General features: G+C 39.4%; 1 protein-coding gene across 1 annotated transcript; it reads left to right on the top strand.

Moving 5' to 3' along the window:
• The first annotated feature begins 91 nt into the window (after nucleotides 1–91).
• TKT (transketolase) lies at nucleotides 92–23328 on the top strand. The gene is made up of 14 exons (XM_026046022.1): nucleotides 92–224; nucleotides 5214–5331; nucleotides 6383–6496; nucleotides 7252–7349; nucleotides 8892–9083; nucleotides 9935–10053; nucleotides 11182–11375; nucleotides 11996–12160; nucleotides 13356–13512; nucleotides 16935–17065; nucleotides 18404–18487; nucleotides 18651–18744; nucleotides 20555–20677; nucleotides 23036–23328. Exons 1-14 carry the CDS (start codon nucleotides 118–120, stop codon nucleotides 23221–23223), a joined length of 1884 nt encoding a protein of 627 aa, XP_025901807.1. The 5' UTR covers nucleotides 92–117; the 3' UTR covers nucleotides 23224–23328.
• The last annotated feature ends 642 nt before the right edge of the window (nucleotides 23329–23970 follow it).

Raw genomic sequence — 23970 nt, 5'->3', positions numbered from 1 at the left:
CCCTCGCCCTCCTTCCCTCTCTCTGCCGCSCTCGTCGCACGCTCCGCTCCGCTCCGCTCGGCCCGGCCGCGCCGCGCTGCCCCAGCCCTCGCCCAGCGCCGCTGCCCCGCCGTCGCCATGGAGGACTACCACAAGCCCGACCAGCAGACGCTGCAGGCGCTCAAGGACACGGCCAACCGCCTGCGCATCAGCTCCATCAAGGCCACCACGGCCGCCGGCTCCGGGTGAGCGCGCGGGGCGCGCCCCGGCGGGCAGAGCCGCCCGGCGCCGGGGGCGGGAGGGCTGGCGGGAGCCGCGGGAGGCGGCGGGGCGCGCGTGGATGCGCTGCGGAGGGATGGGGAGGCCGCGGCGGCACCSCGCGAGTCACGTCCACGCTCCCCGGGGCTGTGTCCCCAAGGCGGGGGCGGGGGGGAGCAGCCCGGCGTGACATCATGGCGGCGCCCGACGCCCCCTGCGCCCAACGGCCGCGSCCAACGGCCGCCCCTCGCGCCCAACGGCCGCCCCGCGGAGGGGGCAGTGAAGCGGCGGCGGCCCAAGTTGATGCTGGGCTGGGAGGAGCGGCGGGGGGAAATTACCAAAGAATTTTTTGCCCGAGGCGCGAACGGTTTCTTTTTCATTCCGTGCCCGTCAGTTGGAACTAATTCTGCACAGAATTTCAAGTGAGCCCGCGGGGGATTATGTGTGCAATGCCGGCAGTCTCGGCTGGACAGTTKATTCAGGCCTCTGGACAGGATTTAGCGCGGGCTCTGATGTGTGCAGATTCCAGGGTGATCCTTCCTTTGATCCTGCCGTACCTACGGAAAACGGGGGGARGGGGGAGAAGGAAATCTCAGCAAACAATTCGTTTCTGCTCATGTAAAATTAAATTTTTTTTTTTTTCTGCTTGAATAATGCACTTGAATGCTTCAGTATAGAATAATGGTTGTCTTTATCCCATCTTCCTGCAATTTCCTCTCTTGACGTTTTTCTGAAGCCAGCTGCAGCATTCCCCCCCGCCCCAGCCCCCACAAAGGAAAAAAAAGTTAAAGGATACCAAGGCTCGTGTGGAGAAATCTGTCTCTTATCATTTCTTTCTCGAGCTTCCCCTTTGAATTGGCTTCGCCCTCTGCAGCGTGTTTGTGGCGGGGCCGCCCCGTTCAGCCCTTCTTGGAGCRCGCGCGGGGAGTGAACTTTGCTCACTCCTTTTGCACATATGGAGCAGGAACGTGGCTCTGGATCAGCCTGGGGCCAGGGAGCCCCCCAACCCTGGGGTAGCCTTATTTGGTCCAGTTTTGCTTGTTTGGGCAAGGGGACTGCAAGACACCCAACAGTTGCAGTTCTTGACTCCTCTTCAGGCTACAGTGTGGTGTTATACAAGCTTGTGTGAACCTATAGGTAGGGAAAATGGGGCTAAATCTGCTTAGTACAGCTAGGGCTTTGCCCTTGAGCTTCTGGTGCATGTGTTAAGATGGCTATGGAGRAGGTGTGTAATATCAGTCATGTTATCTACAGATATGATTATCTCTCTGTTTTGTCTSATGAGCTGTTAAGAATATAATAAGGGCATTAGCACAGTTTTTGTTTCCCTTCTGTTGTCAGTGAAATCCAATAGTAATGCCATTCCTCTCATATTGATAAACAAATAATATAAATTATTTAAATTATTTTTTCCCATAGTTTGTATGCACTGTAGCTGTGGCAAGTACTTCTGGCACAAAGATAGTTCATTGGTACATGGTGTGGCTTATTTGGAGGCATTATTATGAGTTAGGTAGAGTATGAAATTATTACACAACCTGCTAGTGTGCAGGTTATGAAAGATGGGCTCTAGAGGGAAGGCTGTGCTGATAGGCTATTTTCTTTGGCTACCAAGATGCTGATGTAGCAATATGCCTAACACCTAACAGAAAAGAAAAAGAAATTTAGAGAGTTCACAATTAGTTATAGTGTTAGTCAAGTTATGTGTGTTTCTAAACCAGATACGCACTAAGATTATCATTTTAGATACCTGAATGAGACAGAGAGCTTAGCTTGGAGTGATGGTATTTGGTAAGAAAGTGGATAGTTGTTCAAATGAAGGTTATATTTAAATAGGGCTTAACTGCTAATAAAAGATTGAATCATACTGACTTTGATTTTTTTAAGGAAACTGGTGTTTATTAAAGGTGTTGGTTGTAAAAGTGAACTTACTGGCAACACATGAGCTTTAAATAAAGCAGAACCTGCCTACTTATTTCAAGGAACTATCTTCTGTAAACTCTGAAATGTGTTGCAAGAAACCTGGTATGAGGGTAGATTTGACAAGCCAGGTCTTGCAGTCTTTGCCTGTTTAACTTTTATTAAAACAAATGAAGGCTTTTTTTGGACAAGGACTGACAGATGGGTAATCTGATCCTGCAGGTGCTGGAATATATAATTTTGATATGAGGAGCACTTGATCAGCTGCAGTGAAAAAAACACAGTAAACTATAAATGTTTTTATATACCTAATCATTCTTTCTCCACCTAGTGAATTTCAAGTTAATTGCGAAGACTGAGACTTGCTTTTAGGCATGCAAGATTTGTTTCACTTTAAATAAGGAGTACAGACATTTGGAGCAAAACTGATAGAATCCTAATTGTAGGTGGACTTCTGCAGCTTTGAAGCAGCACCTGGCTTCCCAGAATTTGACTGTTAAATTCTTAAAAGTGGAAGTTGCAAGAATTTCTTAAGAGGTGGTTAAATTTCATAACATGGAGTGTTGTCGCTTGTCATAGTTCATGCTCCATTTGCGTTTAGTTTTGTTCTTTACTCCAGTATTCTGTTTTAACATTCCAACACGATTTTCTTTACATGAAGTATACAGATGGAGCTAATTTAGATAGGAATTGGGTAAAAACAACTTTTGCCTACTGTAACGATTATTTTGCTGTCCATTTCTGATGRTTTGGATTTCAGTTTTGAAGTCCAGTTCTAATTCAAAATTAAGACAGTTCTTCAGTAGAGCCTCTCTGGCAAAGAGACTTATTAAGACAGACCACAGCTTCAAAACTCTAGATTATTTACCAGTTAGAGCAAAATGGGAAAGAGAGTAGAATAGTGAGGACTGGTTGCTGCATCCTCCCCATATCCCATGAGTGCCTCATGCACATTTCCCTAGGCCTGACAAGGACTCCTGGTTTACAGAACTTTTTAGAAAACTATAAGTAAATGAATATACCAGTAGATCTAGTTAAGATGGATGTAGTTAAATCAAGTTTTGAAAGTGGATTTTAGAATAATTTCTGGTGTTTGATATATTAAATTTTGATTAATAACCAATAGCTTAACAAGATTTTTTTCATTTTTTTCAGGTAATTTATTAATTTTTTATACTTTTTCTTTATATTTCCACATGCTATCATTTTAGGTTGTTTAAAACTTTTTTTACCAAGACCAGGAGTTCATAGAAGTATGGTTAAGTATAAAGTTAATAAAATTCAAGGAATGAAAGCTTTAAACAAGCATGTAAGGCTTATCAATTAACTCATGTGTATAAATATTTACTAATATGATTGAACTATGGTTTAAGCCTAATTCTTCTGGTTCCCTTGTGTGAGTTCTTACTAAGGGATGGACACTAACCATAATTCTTATTTTGCTAGTGTTTTGCATGTTTTTATTCTCAAATTACAACATGGTTGGGGATGATGGGAGGGAAGAATTATTACGAGAAGAAAATATTATGATAGTCTGTTCTGTTAAAAGTATTGTCTAATCCTAACCTGCATGGTAAATATATATGTGGAAAACACTGAGATGTGACATTTTGATAGTAAAATGGTCCTGTTTTATGAAGAGGCTTCAAGGTTTTAACAGAGTATGTCACATTAAAGGTGACAATTAAATATTTGCAGAAAAGAAAATGTGGTGAGTTTGCACTTTCCTTTCAGAGCTCATGCGGATTTTTGTAGCTGTCATTTTCATACGGTTCATGACTCCATTTCCTGTACCATGGCAGCACCTACTCTTGTCAAGAATGATCATGTTTATATCAGTAAATAGCCGAAAAAATGCTACTTTATATATTCAGCAAAGACTAAAAAAAAAACCCTCTAAAACCTGATACATTTTATTCTCTTGTTAAATACATAAGTGAAAATTCAAGGCTGATAAAATGGAATGGTATGCCCTTCTGTAATAGTTTAAATGAAATACATACATTTTGTTGGAATAAGTTAATATTTACATCTGGAAATAACCGTTTTTCTGTTCCTTTTTCTTGCTTGATGGTGCCAAATGGCGTAGTTACTTCTGAACTGGGCCTGAATGTTTCCAAGTTACAGCAGAAATATTAATTTGTGCTGCTGTTGAAAAATGCCATCCCAGTAAGTTCAGTGGGAGAGAAAGACTATTTCAAATATTTTTTAAATGTTTGGTATGCAAGCTGGCTGAGTATTTCAAAATGATCTCGATTGCAAATTTAGAAAGTAGTAGTCCATTTATTGGGCAAAGATTAACCAAATTACTATTTTTCAGTGTGCAGCTGAATGTATTCTTTCTTAATAAACTGAATGCCATGAATTTCCAAATTCAGTTTAAATGGAAAATGAAATTCAAGGAAGGTATTATTTAATGCCCATTTTAGTAAACACATTTCTAGTTCTATTTTAACAGCTCTAATGGTAAAATAATACAAATAAAAATGAATGGAATTTAACTTAATACAGTTCTAAATGTTGCGGAATTTTCTGTGACAATTAGTTCTATGTTACCAATTCCCACCTGTGCAAGGGGAGCTGAACAAGTCACCATCTCACATTTCAAAATCATTCACCCAGTGGGTGGCTTAAGTACCCTGGAAAGCTGTTTTTGCTTCCTCTGTGTTAGCATGGATTTCATGTCTTTGGAGAAGTAAATGCAGTGTTATTTCAGGCACATGGTGAATATTGTTTCCTGTGCTTMATGGTCATCGATGAGAGTGATGATCTTTGGCATGAAGAAGAACAGGCAGCTCAGACAGATAAGCCCTTGCTCTGTCACCAGGGCCTGTCTTTTAACATCCACTTTGGGACCAGGTAACAAGGTTCCTTTTGTCACAAACTGCAGCTAATTGGCATTGGGGTAATGGTAGAGGGGATGGGTTTTCAGAAACACGTAAGATTGAATATTTTAATGCTGAGGGATAGGGGATTGTTAAAGTGATATTTTAAAAGTAAAGTTGTGAGCAAACACTAATCGTAAATGTTAATCTTGGGTCTGTCTTGACTTGTAGCCACCCTACATCATGTTGCAGTGCAGCAGAGATTATGTCTGTGCTGTTTTTCCATACCATGAGGTACAAAGTGCAAGATCCCAGAAATGCCAGCAATGACCGATTTGTTCTCTCAAAGGTAAAATCATAACTGTTATACTATATTGTTTAGCTGTTATGCTGTTGTCGAGATGTCCATAAGTTAAATAGATCTATTTGCCTTGACATAGAGGCAGCTGAAGGGCCCTTAGGAAAGGTAACAGTAGACAAAATGGCAGATGYAATCGGGCCTCACATGGTGCCTCAGCAGTACTGCATAGCTGATGTTAYGTTGAATGTTACATTGAATGTTACAGGCGTGCACCATCTTTGTAACCTCTTACYATCATTGTAAACCCTTGGTGGTTTTGATTGTTTCTCTGAATTAAGTAAGTGAATAGGGAGCAAGTAATTATTGCTGACATTGTAGAGGAACGAGAGGATCACTGCATAATATTTGCTTTCCTCCCTCTGATTATTTAACACTTAAGCACAGAGTTGCTAAATGACTTAAAAACCTTACGTGCTGCTGGGTTTTTTTAGGTTTTTTTTTTTTTTCTGACTCCTATTAACTCTGTAGTTTTAAAATGACTGTTATTTGTAGTTGTCCAGATGGGTCTTACTGCAGTGATCCAAGTGTGTGAAGCCTAAAATTTGATTATTGTCACTCATTGCTTTTTATCTTGAACCCATATCCATTGAAGAATTTCTAATGAGAGAAAACTTAGTCATCTATCCTCTTGCTCATGGATAAAGTGGTCTACTCTAGGAATTGACACCCAAGCAAAATGAAGCAAACTTATTTGTTTGGGTACTGAAACTGCTCTTGGAATTACATCTGCCTGGTTGACAGAAACCTGCTRACTTTTCAGTGTTTATTTTCTTGAGGACATCCTAAATGGCCCTCAAGATTTCTGTACCTCTTTCCAACTAGAAAGCTAGTTACTGTAGTCAACTATTTGTGATATTCCAAGCAAAGACTTGAGGGACTTGGAAGCAAGCTTAGGTGTAAGCATTGTATAATTCAATCCCTTTTTAGTGGACATAGGATTCTGACAACAGAGTTTGATTGGTCAGCTTTGTAGACTTTTGACTTGATACTAGGATATTATGAAACTTATTCTTTGTTTAAAACTTATGTTTCTCTCTAGGGTCATGCAGCACCAATTTTGTATTCTGTTTGGGCAGAGGCTGGATTTCTACAAGAAGCAGAATTATTGAACTTGAGGAAAATTGATTCTGTCTTAGAAGGACACCCAGTACCAGTGAGTGATAAGATCTTTGCTACAAGATGGTGTTTTCTATGAAATGAGAAGTACATGTATTTAGCAGGAACTCTTATCAGCTATAGTACAGGAGAGATAACAACTTCAAAAGAAGCATGGTGTTCATATGAAGACTTCAAAAGCAGACTCAGTGTCCTATTTGGAATGGCTGTACAAAAATTACTTAAATTACTGTTGATCCCCTACAGTCCTGTGTCTCAGTATTTTTCATATCAAAAAGGGTGGGCTTTTTTTTTTTTTTTTTTTTTTTTTTTTTTTTTTTTTTTCTTCTGAGCTGGAGCTTGGATTTTCTGTCCTTAAGAAGCTTGTGCATATTTCAAGAGTTTGCATGGAGCTTGGTTGATCTTTCTGTGTCCAATAAGCTATCTCAATTGAAACATTTTACACGGAATCACCAAATCAAAACAGTTGCCATGCAAAGCATGCATGCAAACCTGTGTCCTGAGCCACGGGTACCACATGTTTTGGTGAGTCTGTTTGGCCTGTGACACTGTGATCATCAAGGTGGATGCATTGCTGGGAAACAAAAAGGGGAGCAGGACAAGATTTGAAGAGACTTTGGAGAAACTATTATTGTAATAGCTGAGAAACTGAGTTCTGATACGTGTTGAACCATCTTCTAAAGTTTGTCTTAAAATAAGGTAGGATTCTCTCTCCAGAAGCCTGTTGGAATGAATGAGACTTTAGATCCTCTGTTTCACAGCTATAAAATAATCATTGTTTCTTATTTTCAGAGACAAGCGTTCACTGATGTAGCTACTGGATCCCTTGGTCAAGGTCTTGGTGCTGCCTGCGGAATGGCATATACTGGCAAATTTTTTGACAGAGCCAGGTAATTCCTTTGGTGAAAGGAAATACGTTTTTATCCCAATCAAAAATAAATCCTTTTTTTCCTATTATTCTCTATTCCCAAACCTTAATTCAAATTCTTGTTCAAATAGCATATTTAGTTTGATAATTACAAGGCCATTGCCAGGGAAGCTCCCAAGGATTTAAGGATTAGCAAGAATTGGTGCATCTGTTCTTTTTGTAACCCAGTAGTATTGTGAGATGATGTTCCTTAATAGAGAAGACATTAAGTTGTTGGAACAGTTGCTAACTTCCAGAGGGCAAATGATAGCTATTTTAAGATGTATACGTGTCCTCTTATAAGGAAGAAGCAAACTGGAGATGTGCCTGTTCGAAGTGAGGCAGCAAATAATGGAGAACATGGATCTAGATATGGAAGTAGTATGGTCAATAACAGCACTATTGAATCGTAAATTTGGGGTCCAAAACATTACCTGAAAGCCATTCAGCTCCACAGAGCCAGGAATGACGGCTTCTGCTGTTTGATCTGCAGACAAGAGACATAAATGTCCAAAGGCAAATCTGCATGAAGAGGAAAATAGCCTGATGTAGTTGATGTATTTTATGTGACAGTTCTAGTACATTCAAATCTAGGCTGCCCAGCTAATGTGTCCTACACTTCACTAATTTGAAATCATTGCTGCGAAAGATGACTTGCTGATTTTAATGGAGTTTAGCAGATGGTACATGTGGAAAAAAAAATCTAACCAGTGGTTACTTGACAGAAAATAGAGGTGGTCTTGCATTCAGTACTGGGGAGCAGTTTGTGTGCATGGAGTGTGGATTTAACTAAAGGCAGGTGCCCTGTAGAACTACTTAACTGGGATTCAAAGCAAAAGTCTCTAATAGTGTAGTGGCTAATCGCTTGTGACTGTTCTGTTTGTTGTGCTSTAAAACCACATCTTTCAAGTTAAGTGTACAATTCCTTCTGAATTTTACTAGGTAACAGTAATTCCGCAAGGATTTGACATCTAAAATGAATGAGAAAGCAAAGTGAGTGTCATAGATGAGATCAGGCAGTATTTCTTCAGTAGGTGGGCAAGTAGTTTATCTGTTCCYCAGATTTGATTTTGTCACATGCTTTAACGTATAGCTGAACCCAACTCTTATTTATAATTTCATAAAATGGATTTGTCAGTAGCGCATTTAGGGAGTAGACGTTAGGAATGAGGAAGGAGACAGTAGCCTTTCATGCATTGTAGTGAACCTGCTGAGTCACAGTGACAGTGGTTAATGGGCCTATTCATTCAAACCATTTAGTAGAGGTATAAGACCTGTTTTTTTTTTCTTTCTTTCTTCAGACAAAGGTTTGAAAAGGAGTGCAATCTCTTTTTTGTGTTTAAAGGCTAAAATATTTTAACTTTTTCTAGTAATGCATAGGCTTGTCTGAAATGAATGCATTGAGTAAAGTTTGGAATAAAAACAGAAAGCTGCAAGTTCTCACCATGAAAGGYTAGATTTTGCGTTTGATTTAGTTCTGCTTACTAAAATACATCTTACTCAAATTTTTAACTTTTTTCTGCAGCTATCGAGTGTATTGTCTGCTTGGGGATGGAGAGTTATCTGAAGGCTCTGTTTGGGAGGCAATGGCCTTTGCTGGGCTCTACAAGCTTGATAATCTAGTCGCTATATTTGACGTTAACCGTCTTGGACAAAGTGACCCTGCTCCTCTGCAGCATCATGTTGAAATCTACCAGAAACGTTGTGAATCCTTCGGGTATGTGATTGGAAGAAGTTTGGTAGGCGCTGTCATCTGAGACTGTGTTTTATTTGATTTTCTGGATTTTTTAAAATGAGCCATGGAAGCTGGTCCGCCTTTAATATTCCTGCTGTACAGAATGTTCACTTAGAAGAAAAAGAAAATGGCCCATTTACCCTGATAAACTTAGTAAAAGTCTTTGAAGCAATTTTTATCACATCAATTGCAGGATTTATAATTATTTGTCTTCCTGAATGTACTGTAATTGCTTATAGATCAGAAAAAAGGGGCATGAAAAAAACATAACTCTGGAGGAAATTCTTTGTATTTTGTTGTATAAGCTTTTACTTTAGAAATGTATATTTTCATACATTTAGAGAAATTAATGACAAAWTTTTTTTGATTATTTGATTAATTTTAATATTATATATTTCAAGGTTAATGTACTCTTCCTTGTCATGTTTAACAGATGATAAATTTGCAATTAGCAAATTTGGCTGCCATGCAGATTATCATAGATTATGCGTATGCTTTTAATTGTTTTCCAGTGATGTTTTTTATTTTTTTTAGATGTCTGATTTTCCCTTATGATTAAAAATAGCTATATCTGGGATAAATGAGTTGTGTAGGTTATCGATTTTGCTCTTACCTGCTTTTAAGCTCTCTGTGATCAGTTCGCCTTATAAAAAAGGGGACTGCAATATTTTATGATTTMAAAAAATACTAGTTAATGTTTTTGCTATCTTTTGGATTTCTGAAAAAGAGATTGCATTGGAACTAAATTCTTGTTCATTATTGCTATTATTATCTGCCAGAGGGTATCACATGCTAAAACCCTTTAGAAACAGTTGATCTGTTTGTGTTCTTAGCTGGCATGCTATTATCGTTGATGGACACAGCGTAGAGGAACTCTGCAAAGCCTTTGGCCAGGCCAAACATCAGCCAACTGCTATCATTGCAAAGACTTTTAAAGGCAAAGGCATATCAGGTAATTAAAAAAAAAAATTCATTACTTTGCAGACAACATGTATATAGTGTTGCAATAAAAGTGCAGTCATTAGAAGGTCTTTCACGCTTACCTTCTCTCCATATGATCAGAAACCAGATGTTCACGCTGTTTTTCTCTGTTGTTGCCCTCTGCTTATGGAGTGCTTAGTCTTGGCCCTTTGCTCTTAAATCTTTGCATCACCCCGCTACATGTAACAYGGATTTACTGGACTTTTTTGAAGAAGTCCAGGGAAAGAAGCGTTGGGCTACATTACTTGGTCTTTAAAGTTGCTTTATGGAAAGAAGGCAACTTGTTCTGGATTTATAAGCCCACAAAGAGCATTCTCAGCAGGGAAGGGAGTAACCTTGTTAAAGGAGATCTTTGCTGCTCCCTGTGTCACAGAGTTGAGTCTGCGTGTTGCCAGCTAGGGGAATATAGATGYACAGAGGCTGAGGGATGCTGCATTTATCATTTTGGCCAAGTTGTATAAGACATGGAGTATTTAAGACACCTGATCTCAAACTACATGTTGTTTCATATGATCTAGTTTGTAACTTTCACCAAGACATGGTAGTTCATGAGAATGATGGAATATATTGAATATATASCACCTGTTTGAGTTTGGGAAGTTGTGGTCTAAGAGCCTCTTGCAGATTTCATGCAATGTGAAATTAAGTAGATGCCATTGCCAACAGGTAGATATTTACCTTGGCATTTGAGCCACATTTCCTTCATGCGAAATGTCTTCCAAATTGTGCTTCTCAGCAGTTATAGACTAAGAAAATGATTTTGATTCTGGACAACGAGGAAATGTGTGCTGGCCACCTGGCATTTTCTCCCTAGAATGGACTCTTCAGAAAGTGGCAATTGCTGTGTTTCTGTTGTGGTTTTTTTGTTGTTGTTTTAGCAGTGCAGTATGAATCACTCTTATAAAGTTTTGGGGCTTTTGTGGATTCATAAGCTTGTTGTCTGTGATTTGAAACTTGGAGATAAGTTTTTTTATTTAGACCTAACCGATGAAATTTCATATAAATGGTTTACATGTGCTTTCTATCTCAATAAAATCTGCAGATAAAAGCTTTAATAGCTTTTCTTTATTGTTTCTTACTTGTAATTTTAAAAATACAGGTGTTGAAGATAAGGAAARCTGGCATGGAAAGCCCCTTCCTAAAAACATGGCTGAACAAGTCATTCAGGAAATAGATGACAAGATCCAAAATAAGAAAAAGCTTTCTCCAGCCTTGCCAGAAGAAGATGCCCCTATAGTAAATATTAGAAACATCAAGATGCCATCTCCACCAAGTTACAAAGTAGGAGAAAAGGTACTCCTTTTTTTTTCTTCTGTATCAGATGTCTTTATAGTGTAATACTATTTTACAGAAGGTAAAAGGAGTTATTAAGAGTTATCTTTTGCCACAATTTCTACTACTTARCCTTTTCCTCCTATTTTTAGTATCCCGGTAAACACATATCTCTGCAGTGTTACCTGATGATAAAGGCTCAACTTGCCAGGTTTAGGGAGATTAAAACAGTGAGATTCAAATCACTCCTCAATTTCATGTCTATTTCAGTTATCTTAACTGTTTTTTACATGTGTTTAAAGTTGAAGTAGGTCCAGAAAGTCTATTCATGGTAGGATAAGTAGGAGCAGAAATTGGTCTGTTGATGTCAGAGACCTGTCTGGATATGATCTTTAAAACTTACTAGCTGGAYTGATAGAAAATCACTTTTCAACACAAGTGTTGTGGTACTTGACTGTATTTTTCTCTTTTTGTTTATTCTATGTGTAACTTCAAATATTTTTGCCAGTTTGGCTTTTGTTTGTCTTTGTGTGTGCATAGACTTATGGAGAAAAACAAGAGAAAGGAGCAAAGAAAAGTTCTTAAAACTTATTACTTATATCTGACTTATAACAATAGCTGCTCTTATCTTTCTTTCCTAGTTGGCTACCCGCAAAGCTTATGGTCTGGCCCTTGCAAAACTGGGCGTTGCCAATGATCGAGTTATTGCTTTGGATGGAGACACCAAGAACTCCACCTTTTCAGAAATTTTTAAGAAGGAACATCCCAATCGCTACATTGAATGCTACATTGCTGAGCAGAACATGGTAACTGGTTGCCTGTTTTGATGAAATACTAATATTACACAAGAGACTCTTAAGACAGTTCTATGTCTTAATAGAACAAGTTTTTAATGTTTGGCTTTCATGTGATGTTCATACATGTGTAGTTTTTGTTCAGAGATTAAAGAAAATGGGGCTTGTTGCGGGTCTTTCCAAATATGATACAAGAGGAATGYTACTAATCATTCTTCCCTAAATGCCCCATTAAAAAAACACATGTAGAAACAGTAACATGTTTCACAGAATGGTTTGTAGGGCRTTAGCTCTGAAGGTGCTCGTTAGTTTTCTATTTCCACAACATGACAAGTTTASCTGTATGCTAAATGTCCCTAAAAAAGAGGAGGGCAGGGAAATAATTAGTAAAAATGAACCTGATGTTATTTGGGCAGAAAGGGCTTACACGATTTTGTAAGTTGATCTGGACTCAATCTTCAATTGCACCTGTGTGGGTTCATGGAAGCAAATGAAATTAGAGATGTAAATTCAGGCAGAAATTGGCTGTTGACTTTAATGATTTATACCTGAAGAACCCGCAGGCTGTTTCTTGCAAATTTTGTGCTGGGACAGATTCATGAGCTTAAGTCAGACATTTCGTTTTTACATCAGCTTGGGAGAAATTTAGCCATGAGGAAAAGACATTTCTGAGTGAAGTAAATATATGGGGCAATTCTAGCAATAAACAATTTTATCATGGTATTGTGCTCCCYATCTTGCTGAAAAAAGAACCCTTTTAGTAATTACTGGTTCAAATAACATGGACCCTTCTCTCTGATTCATGCTAGCMGTTTCTGATTGCTGGAGGTAATAAAACCACGTCCTTTGGACTGAAAGTGTAAGCCTTTGATCCAGGCCAAGAAATGAGATAAGAAGGGGATAAGTCTTTAAACTCTTAGAATGACTGCTTGGAGTAGATGAAGAAAAGAAGCTGCTAGTAAGGATCAGCAATAGCAGTGAGAAGATGAGGCAAAGAGTGAAAGAGTCACTGGAGGATAGATGCTGGTAGAGAGTTGCTTCTCTTTCCTTCTTTTGGAAAAGCTGTTGGTGAGGAGCAGGAGTAGCAATAGATGTTTTCACATGTATTGAGACTCTCACTAGAATGAACTTTAACAGCCATAATGCCCGTGGATAATCTCTTGAAAACAGGAAATTCACCTTTTCTGTATGTTTTCCCTCTTTCCAGGTGAGCATCGCTGTTGGTTGTGCCACCCGTGACCGAACTGTTGCTTTTGCCAGTACCTTTGCCACCTTCTTCACCCGGGCATTTGATCAGATCCGTATGGCTGCCATCTCTGAGAGTAACATCAATCTCTGTGGGTCGCACTGTGGTGTTTCTATTGGTAAGGGCAGCAGTTCCTGTAGATTTAATGCTAGCTTTCTGTCATCAAAGGTGACTGATAATGTGTTGTGGGAACTATCAGTAGTACAGCTATAATGGTACAAAAATGGCAAAATTTATACAAAACAGTCATGGTTGTAATTTATTTTCACTGTATGCTTTGCTGCATTTGGAAAGCATGACAGAGATTTCAATTTTTTTCAGCTTATCTCCATTTTGTTTGCTCAAGTAATAAAAAAAAAAAAAAAAGGTAAAAACAAACAAACAAAAAAACCCAAAGAAAACCACCACTTCATACAAGCTTTTCTACTCTAGAAGGATTCAAATTGAGGAGCTTAGGTTCTTTTGCCTCTTTGCTGTTGACACATGATTTTAATAGGTCTATTTCCCTTACCCTAAAATGGGAAAATAATGGTACTTATTCTCACACAGGTTCTCTTGTTTAAAAGGCATAATAAAATATAGTAATATGCATCGTTTGTGTTTTTGAGATCTTTAATGTCACCCATTTGAAACAATTAGACTTATCTCAGTGTTTCTTACTACTTTATAATATGTTTATAAATTAAGAAAACAGTGCTAATCAACAAACTGTGAAGCTGTTATGTAATTCAGGAGCCTGGCAATATCTTCTCCTGTCTTTGCTTCCTGTCATAACTGCATGGCACATGTCAAATCATATTGGGGTTTTGCTTTTGGTTTGAGGGAGGGAAAGATTTTTTTTTTAATCAAGTGAATAAAGATTGCCCATGAAAATAGGAGCAGACTTGCATACCGAGCAGGAAAATGCCAGTAGATTTTCATGCTTGAAAAAGTGCTAAGTATTTGTAGGGAAAAAGAACAAGGTGGACTGCTGACAGAGCTGGTGAATTAAGACTCTCCGTCTAAATAGGATATTCAGTTGATTTAACAGTTCTGGCTAGTGTAATAGTGTGGAGGAGAAGTTTAGGCTTTTTTTTTTTTTTAACAAAATAGTTTGACTTATAATATTGGTAAAGTTATACAGATTTCCAGATGTTTCAGAAAAGTGCACAGTCCAGTCCAGAACCTACAGTGATATAGGGTATGCTTTAGTAGTGGAGGCTTTAAGTCGAGTGTATCAGATTATGACTTGTGTATGTCATTAAGGTAGGGATTCTGTTACAAGCCTCTTTTCTCCTTAAAGTCAGTCCTTCCACCTCTCACTAGTCCAATCAGTAGTTCAATCCAGTTTAAATCTTCTAGGAAGCAGCAAAGGGTATTGAAGCAAAAGCCAATTATAGCTTTGGTCTTTGCTCATTTCAGAAGATGCAAATCCTGTGAGTTACCTGAATTGCCTYCAAAAGCTACACTTCAGAGTTTCAATTTTCAACATTAGGAACGTCCTGGGGCCATGATTGAGAATTGCAGAGTTTAGAGTTATAAAACTGTTTGAGTTATCTAATTTATGCTATTCAGCTTGTTTTCTTAAAAACGTCTTTGAACCTAACTTTGGCAGCAGAGTTGTAGAAGAAAATTTGTTAGAAAAAATCATTAGCAGTTTGAAAATTCATTTTTAAATAAAAGGGTATGAAATATGTCTACTTCCTATAAAAGGGAAGACTCAGACTTGCAAAAGATTCAGAATCCTAACTAGGCATGTGATGAAAATCAAAGATTTATGTAGCAGTTTTAGGTATTAGGTAGACCAGAGTTTTTGCTGTTTTGAAAACTGATCCTGTAAAATGTGTAAGAAAGAGCTATTTTGAACTATTTTTACTTATAAAAAGTTACTTAGTTACTAACARTAACTAAGGGATCAAAATTTGTAATGAAATGTTAAATGTACTTTCAATACTGTAAGGGGAGAAAGGAAGATCTGTATTTGCCAGACTGAACATTCAAGGAAAAGAATGACAAGGTATGCCCATAAGAAACAAAGATCTGTTACTTAYGCAACCAATTTTAGTATTCTAGTTATTTGATGCTATTCACACTTCTTGTGTAAGTTTTGTGAGCATAGTAAAGAAATTATATTTTGTCCTGCATTATGCTTAAAAAAAAAAAAAAGAAAAAAGCATATATCAGAATTTTTGTATGGATGCACTTGGGGCAGAACTTGGCCTAGTTCTTGTCTATTTGTTCCTCCTCGCACCTTGTAGATACTGTGAACAAGCTGGACCCTGAATGCCAGYAGTAGTGTTTTTGGCACCACATCAGCAGCATTGGAATAGACGAACACGAGTAGTATGGCGGCCTTCATCAGGTTGATTCACATGCCTGCTATTTGTGTTCTTTCTAACTTCACTTTTATTCCACATGTAACTTGTCTGGATACTTTCTAGGAAGGAAGAATTCCTTCTGAAGTCYCATTCAGTCACAATGCCCAGAATGCATACAGATTTAATCAGTGACCCTGAAAATACTTTCGCATGTCATGACTGAAAGATGAGACTTTTTTAGACTGTTCTCCTGATTCATGGCTACTTTATTAATAATGTCTCGTGGCAGTTCATTGATTTTATTTATTTATTCTAATATGCTTAAAGTTCTTCAAGGTTTTGTGCTCCCATACGAAAATACTTTCCTCCTTYCTCGTGCACCTGTGGTTCTTGAGTAACAGGTAGTGGGTGCATGTGGGAAGGCTTATTGCCCTGCTTCTACTCTGCAGGCTCTAACATGACTGAACTCAAAACTCTTTGCATGGTTAGTTTGGGATTGTGCCATTCCCAAAGCACCCTTACATAAGACCACTGGGGGGCAGGGAGGCTGTGGTCCTTTTCTCTCTACCTATGGAAAATCTTGGCACCCAGCACATGTTCTGGCTAACARTTCTTTTCCTAGATCTGCAATTTGTGCTCTCTAGTGCTTGAGCAGTTAAATGAACAATGTGGATACCCTACTGCTCTCTTATAAAGGCGCTTTTCTTTTTCCCCACTAATAATGCTGTTAAAGTATACATACCCTTTATTTAATCTAGAAGTGAGCCTAGAAATTTGAGAGTAGTTGTTTGGCGCTCTCTTTCTGATAGAACTCAAACAATTCTCCTTTCACATTTCCAGCAGTTTTAACCTAAAATAACACCACTGACTTGAGTATAAATTTTGCTTATGCAACCTTAGTATATGTAAATCTGAAGAAACTCGGATACCTTGTGACCATTTACCTATATTTGTACCCTTCTCAATTTGGTTGTTTTCCCTTTGTGTTGTTTATTGTTGTACTTTATTTTCATTTTTTTTCTTTTTAACCCTAGTTCTCTTTCTTTTTAGTCTCTTTCTGTCTTTATTTACTATTTAGAAGGTTCCAAGTTTAAGGAGAAGATGATTCTTTTCTCAAGCAGGTAGACTTGCATGTCCTGTGTGTGCCTGATTTCTTTTTTTAATATATATATATATATTATTTCTTTTTTACATTGAACTTCAGTACATTAAGACATCACCAAAAATTCTTTTAATTCTTTAGGTGAGGATGGGCCATCTCAGATGGGACTGGAGGATCTGTGCATGTTCCGAGCTATTCCCACTTCCACTGTCTTTTACCCCAGTGATGCTGTAGCCACCGAAAAAGCAGTGGAAATAGCAGCCAACACCAAGGTTTTTATCACAATATTTCTGAGCCAGTGAATGATATTTTGTATTATTTGAACTTTTTGGRGGGCTGCTGGCATGTTTTTTGCCTGCTTCTACCCACAGAAACTGTTTTAAAGACTCTAGCATGGCAGTAGGTTATTTTTATAAGGAAAGCTTGCAAAAATTTTGTCCAAGTTAGTGTCAAGTGAACAGTTTGGGACCCTAGTCAGCTAAATTTGAGGAAATGTAAATGATTTGGCAGTGATTGCAGGTCTGATCTAAATCAGCTTAGAAGTAAGTACAAGGGTATCTTGTTGGTACTTGTCAAACTTGTGCACCTTTACTGTGATATTCTCCTAGGCCAAATTTCAAGATAGTTGTGGAGAGAGAGATTTAAATTGAGGATTTTGTTAATCATAGACTAGATACATGAAAACTCAAGAATTAGATCTTCTAGTGATCTAAGAACATCTGTTTTTTTGAAGTTACTGAGAACTTACATGAGTTAACAGCCTCTCCAGTCTCTTYAGGTCCTCTGCTGATGATAATGGCTTGTGGTTAAACTGGACTATGTCCTAAGAGGACTAAGACTTCACATGTAGCAGCAGTTGTCTGGTTTATCTTGCTCATCTTCAGCTAACTTTGGCATAGTAATGATGGAACATCAGTGGTAGTGTGGCATGGATCCTTTAATCCTTTTCTTGATCGATCCTTCCCATGGCTTCCATAGGATTTTACCTGAGCAAGGAACAAATAATCTGAAAAATTTGTCTTGCTAGTGTGACTTTTGTGTGAAGGAATAGGGAAATTTTGTATGTAAGAAGTGAGATTAGTGCTTTGTAGGAAAAGTTGAGGGAGGGGAAAAATAAAGAGTGAATGTAAAGAAGTGGAGGGAAAGGTTAGACTTGAGCAGTGATTAGTTGCTCCTTTTGGAAGGACATATGGATGTTAACTGCTGGGAAGGCTATTTCTTGCTTTCAGCTAAACATTTCTTTAAAGTTTCTAAAGGAAATATGGCAGACATACGACAAAGCTTTAACATCCTAATTAACTCAAGTAGGATTCTCTATTTTCAGGAGAGAAATAATAGTCTTGGAATTAGAAAGAATGTACATTACTGATGTGCTTCAAAAAGAGGGTAACTGCCTTGGGATACCTGAAACAGCCAGGTTTGAAAAAGCACTAGTTCTCTAATGAGAATCAGGGGAGCAGGAAAACAGTASATCCTGATATAACATAGAAATATTAAAAACAGAAAACTGTAAAAAAAATGTTGCTTTATTGTTTTGTATTGTGTTTACATGTTGGTTTATCAATATATTTCTGTTTTTGTAACTCATAGCATGTCTGCTTTGTAAACAGGGCATTTGTTTCATAAGAACTAGTCGTCCTGAAAATGCTGTCATTTATAACAACAATGAGGACTTCCATATTGGACAGGCGAAGGTAAGAATTACGGAATGAGGAAATGCATTCCAAGTTTCTCCTCTAAAAGCTAACTTTGCTTCTAAAGAGTTCCAACACCAAAGATGCAATCTTTTTAATTAAAGCTCAAAAAATTTTAGAAATTTTGCCATCAATAACACATATTCTTAATATTTTCTTGCAGGTGATTCTGAAGAGTAAGGATGACCAGGTGACTGTGATAGGAGCAGGAGTGACTCTGCATGAGGCTCTGGCTGCAGCAGAGCAGCTGAGAAAAGGTGATCAGATTGGAGAGTCTTTAACCCCTTCCTCCCCCTCCCCTTTTTTTCAATCGTTTAACACAGCAAAGAAATCAATACCAGTCACTCAAACTGCTCACTCTCTGTGCTGGTAAACATTGATTAATTAAAATGTTACAGGCGGCCAGTCAGCTGTTAGCTGATACAGTGCAGCAGAGTATGTGTCTGCCAATCTTACCCAGTTGAATAGATTTTAGTTAGCTTAGTGTCATCAGTAATTGTGAAAATTGCCAAAATGGACAGATCCAAGTTCTGCTTGGATTTCTCTCCTTTTAAATTTGACCTCTAGGCAGAATCTTAGAGGAGGAGTGTAAGAAGTAGGAGTGATCCTTCCCTGGCGTGTTGTCCATGTGGGCTAAGGCACTGGCTTGGTAGAATGCAACCAGCCTGTGGCCAGCTAACAAAATCCAGCGTGGCGCTTGAGCTGCAAAACTCTGTACTTTTACACAGTACTGTTGATACATAGTGCCTGCGTGTAGGTATGGTTCACTGCTAACTTGATTTTGAATGAATGTATCAACATTTAACTAGTGTGGAAGGCAATAATCCTGTGATCGAGCTCAAATGCACAGACCTTGTCTGCCAGAGAAAACAAAAATCCTTCAGTGAAATAAGAAGAGAAAGGAACCAGCAAAATCCATCTGTGAGTCAGTAGCCTACACCCAGGAAGAGATTACAAATATTAAGAGGTAATACAATTAATGGTGTAGGTGGTTTAGGGATAGCTTTGCATGCTCTGTCTASATCTTCTGTCATGACCTTGGGCCATCAGGCTTAGAGCATTTGGAAAACTGTATTTTTAAAACTACTGTGGGTTTCTTTTTAATGTGTGTGTGAATTTGTAGTGTTTTGGAACACACTACTGATCTCAGAGTATGAAAAAAGTCATGTAAGAATACTCTCTTAGAGTAGAGTCAGTATCTCATACTTAAAGGCTGATAAGTAGCTCATAAGTGGCTGCTAAGTATCCTTCAGACGCAGAAGTGTCACCAGAGCCTACCAAAGGGTTTCTCTGTGATTTATCAATTCCTGGATCCTGAGGTAGATTCTTGAAGTGGTGGTTAAATAGCATCAGGCAAATAGAGCCATAAGCTTCTCTAAGTAAGAGTTGCATCTGTWTTCAGCTAGCCAGGAGCAAAAAAGCTCACTTAATTTGCCATTCTTTATAAATGATCATAAGTAATCTGGGCCTATGTGCTGATGGCAGGACAAAATCTGTTTTTGCCGACCGCAGTGTAGGCTAGGGTAATTCAAACGCGCACATCTGACAGGGGGGCAGCCTAAGGTGAAGCCTTTGAAATGCTCACAGATGAGGGCTACAAATTAAGGCGGGGGACAGGGGGAAGTTGTGCCTGGCTTAGCGGTAAGGTTAATGGTAAAATAAAGCTTAGTGCCAGGGAAATGTGACTAACAGCCTCAATAGGGAAGATACCATTGTGGCTAGATCGAGTTCTTACCTGTGGGAAAGCTGGGGAAGTTTTGCTTTGCTAATGAGCACTTGCAATGCTCCTGAGTTGCTTACCCAAAGCTTCTGTGCCTCAAACTTACCTGTGGAAGGGTGAATATTACCATCTCATGGGGTTCATGAAGGGAGAGAGTACATACAAAGTTTAGGATTAGTTAGGTTCTGTGGTAGTCAAGCCATTAGTAAAAATACCTGGGAGTTGGTAGAGATAATTTTCAGAATTGCTTTAGGAGATTCTAGGGGTTGTCTTGTACCATTTTGATTGTTCTACATTCTCCAAGGCGCTCTCCAAATTATCRGAAATAATTTTGTTCTACTTTGCAGAAAAAATCTTCATACGTGTGATTGATCCCTTCACTATAAAACCTCTGGATAAGAAAACAATACTTGAAAATGCAAGAGTGACCAAAGGCAGAATCATCACTGTTGAGGACCATTACCATGAAGGTGAGCTGATCCCAGGAAGTTACAACCCCTACAGGCAGCCTGCAGGGACTGGATGGAGACTCGCATCTTCCTCCTGGCCTGAGACACAGATAGCTGGCCTCACTTGGTTCAGTTAAAACAAAAGAAGTTTTAAGTCATTTCCATTGCCACAATGATTATAAACTTGAGATTAAGTGTTGAAAGCTTTCTGAGATAATAGGTTAATCAGGGCTGCCTTTATGATTAATTTGGCTTTTTGTGTCTTCCTTTGTGTGTGGACCAAGTGAAATCTCGATTTTTTTGTTCCCAGTTAGAATGTAAATTCCAGCTGTGGCGCTTTGCAGCAGCTTCTCTCAGCCTCTTGAATTACAGGAGAGTTACAGGGAAGCTGGATGGATTGGGCAGTTACCTCTGGGATGAATCAATGGTCTCTTGCTTCTCCTGGGTTAGGTCACTGCAACTGTGATAGAGCAGATCAGAGCCTGTGAAGGGACAGAGCTTTGCGCAGCCTCACTGACCTCTTTCTGTTTCTTGATCTCATCTGTTGACAGGCAGAATCTTGCTGGTATTTGATCTTTTTAAGAGAAAGAAGTGCATATGCATCTGCAAATAGGAGTTTCTGAGATGATTTCCAAATAAATTCTTAACCAAAAATGCTGGGCAAGAAAAGCAGAATAGTTTCTATAAAGCTCCCCTGATTTCTGTATCAGAATTTTATTTTCATAGGTAAGATGACTTCTCTGCTTCTGAGGGTCTCTGGCAGGGTTCTGGAGGACCTCAGTTTAGCAGTTGTTCAATTGCTTACCTACTCTGCTGCCTCATGTTTGCTGGCATATCTTATTTGCACAAGTTTTCAGTGACTTGCCTCTGCAAACATGTCCTCTGAGGCTGAGSCCTTATGCAAAGAGCAGCTGCTGTGGCTTGCACATCAGGCTCACTCTTTCTGAGGGGAGTTGCCAAAATTAGCAGAGGGGCAGCCGTAAATTATGGCATGTGAATTATGGAGAAATAGCCCTGGAAAGGAAAACATTATCCTGCACTAAAGTGAGCCACAGTCAGGTATCTGAAGTGACCAGCATTATCATAACYGCTAGTTACATCATACTTCTATTCTAGACCGTGGGTAGTGATGGGTCATCACTGAACCTCATCATGTTCTAGGGAATTTTCTAACTCTAGACAAATAAGTTGCTGTAGATTTGCAAGAAGGCAAAATCACGGCACCCAGAGGTGATGAGCACGGCATTTACACTGGCCCAGCTGTCTGTATGATGCCATCAAGGCAGGTCAAGTGGAATTCATCACCAGCCCACATCACTAATCTTTCCAGCCTTATCCACAGAAGTGGCTGGAGGCTGAATGTGGCTGGTTGTCACTGTGCCCTGAGCAGGGACAAGCCCTGTGTCCCTGGGCATGGCCCAAAGGCAGAGCAGCGCTGCAGTGAGTCCTGCAGGAGCCCCGGAGCACRCGCTGCTGGCACCAGCCCTGCCTTTTCTCCTTCCCTTGTGCTGCTGCCTCCAGCATCTCTTGCTGCCACCCACTTTCACTGCACCCCCTTGCCCCTGGTGGTAACTCAGTTTGGGCTGAGCMACACACAAAGGTTCCATGTATACATTATGTGCATGTATGCATTGTTTATGTACATGGCTGTATATGCATTAAATAGCTTGGATGTCCAGAAGGAATTATAGGAATTGTAAAAAGGTCTCACTTAAGTGCTGTGGGCTTGGTGGGAATTGATGCATTTAGTTTCTGGAGTATGTCTGTAAATACTCCTTTGTTTAAATATATTTTTGTTTAAACTTGGCCCTTAGTAACCAATGCTGAAGTGCAGAGGGATTTGTGACAGTTTTGTGCACTTTAGAGGTATGTTTCTTACTGCCAATTACAAGTTCTTAAGAAGTGTCAGGCGGGTTGTCCTCAGAGTGCCTATGAATAGGGACATATTTTTACAATGGTGAACTTGGGCACTCAGTAGTGGTGACTTGGGTATGTATTATATTATTATTGATTCTTCTCGTAAGCATGTGCATTTGGGGTTGAACTCACTTTGACTTCTTATCGCATGTAAATTTTTAAAAACCTATAAAGTTTTGTTGACATAAGCACAAGCACAGCAGAAATCTGCGTTAGAGCAGGGTGTTAAGCTTGCTCTTCTGATGCTGCAACTTCTGTGACTGACATCCTGCTCCCATCTGTCCCTCCTAGATGCTCTCTCAGTAACAGCCCACCCTGCAAGCTCAGTGCTGTAGCTGCTGTCCAAAAACATGGAAAAACCTGGGCTCTCCTCTGAAGTTTTTCACATTCTTAGATTCGAGATATGAGCAGCCTTTGCCTATASAAGCAATCCATACGTGGTGTTTGTCCTTCTCTTTGCAGGTGGCATTGGAGAAGCGGTGTGCGCTGCCATGGTGGGTGAACCAGGTGTCACCGTTCATCGCCTGGCTGTGTCTCACGTACCCCGCAGTGGGAAGCCAGCCGAGCTCCTCAAGATGTTTGGCATTGATAAAGATGCCATTGTGCACGCTGTTAAGATGGCAGTGTCCAAATCAAGAAACGCCGAGTAGTTTGAAGCATCTCGTGCCGTGTTACGGAAAAGCAGTGTTCAGAGAAGTATTGTAAGTTTAAGGCAAAGGTGCTTTATGTAGAGAGTTCTAATAAAAATAMCAGCTTAAAAAAATGCTTTAATTTTTTTTTTTAAATGGAATTTAAGCCAAGAGGCAATGTCTGTGTGTCTTCAGTAATTAAAGAGACCTGTAGGTTATTTGTAAATTGGTGGGTGCCGTACTTTGCCTGCCTACAGTGTGGCAGGGAGGTTTTTGCTTTGCAACCAACCTTCCCTACTGTGAGCTCTAGCTTGGAAGCAGAGGAGTGTTCGCTCTAAAGGTACAAGTAGACTCTGCTTCAATGGGGATATGGTGTAGTCGACCATAGTAGYATGGAGTGAATCGAGTAACTTTTGTTTGATGGTCGCTCAAATTTACTGCTGAAAATTAAAATCCCGTCTGGAGGGGAGTTGGGTGAAAAAAAGGAGTTCTCCTTCTGCCAGAAGATTTCACCCCTTTTTTGAACAGAAATGTGAGAGCTTGGATGGGGTGATGAAAATCAGGAATGTGTGTGGTAGGAGGAGGGTTGTTAATGCCACTSTTTCAGATCTTCCTTTCTGTTCTGCCCCCCAGACATTTGAAAGGGAAGAAGGAGGACTCTGTGCTGGATAATGTGAGTGTAGTGGAAGGAGATGCATCAGCTCTTGGGGAACAAGCAGAGGAAGGAAGAGAACCAACAGAACTGTAGAAATGTGAACTGGGAGGACT

The sequence above is a fragment of the Nothoprocta perdicaria genome, unplaced genomic scaffold (assembly GCF_003342845.1).
Source record: "Nothoprocta perdicaria isolate Ctin4 unplaced genomic scaffold, notPer1 scaffold_42, whole genome shotgun sequence".
Lineage (NCBI taxonomy): Eukaryota > Metazoa > Chordata > Aves > Tinamiformes > Tinamidae > Nothoprocta > Nothoprocta perdicaria.
Note: the sequence above shows the minus strand (reverse complement) of the source record. Positions and strands in the feature narration are given on the sequence as shown.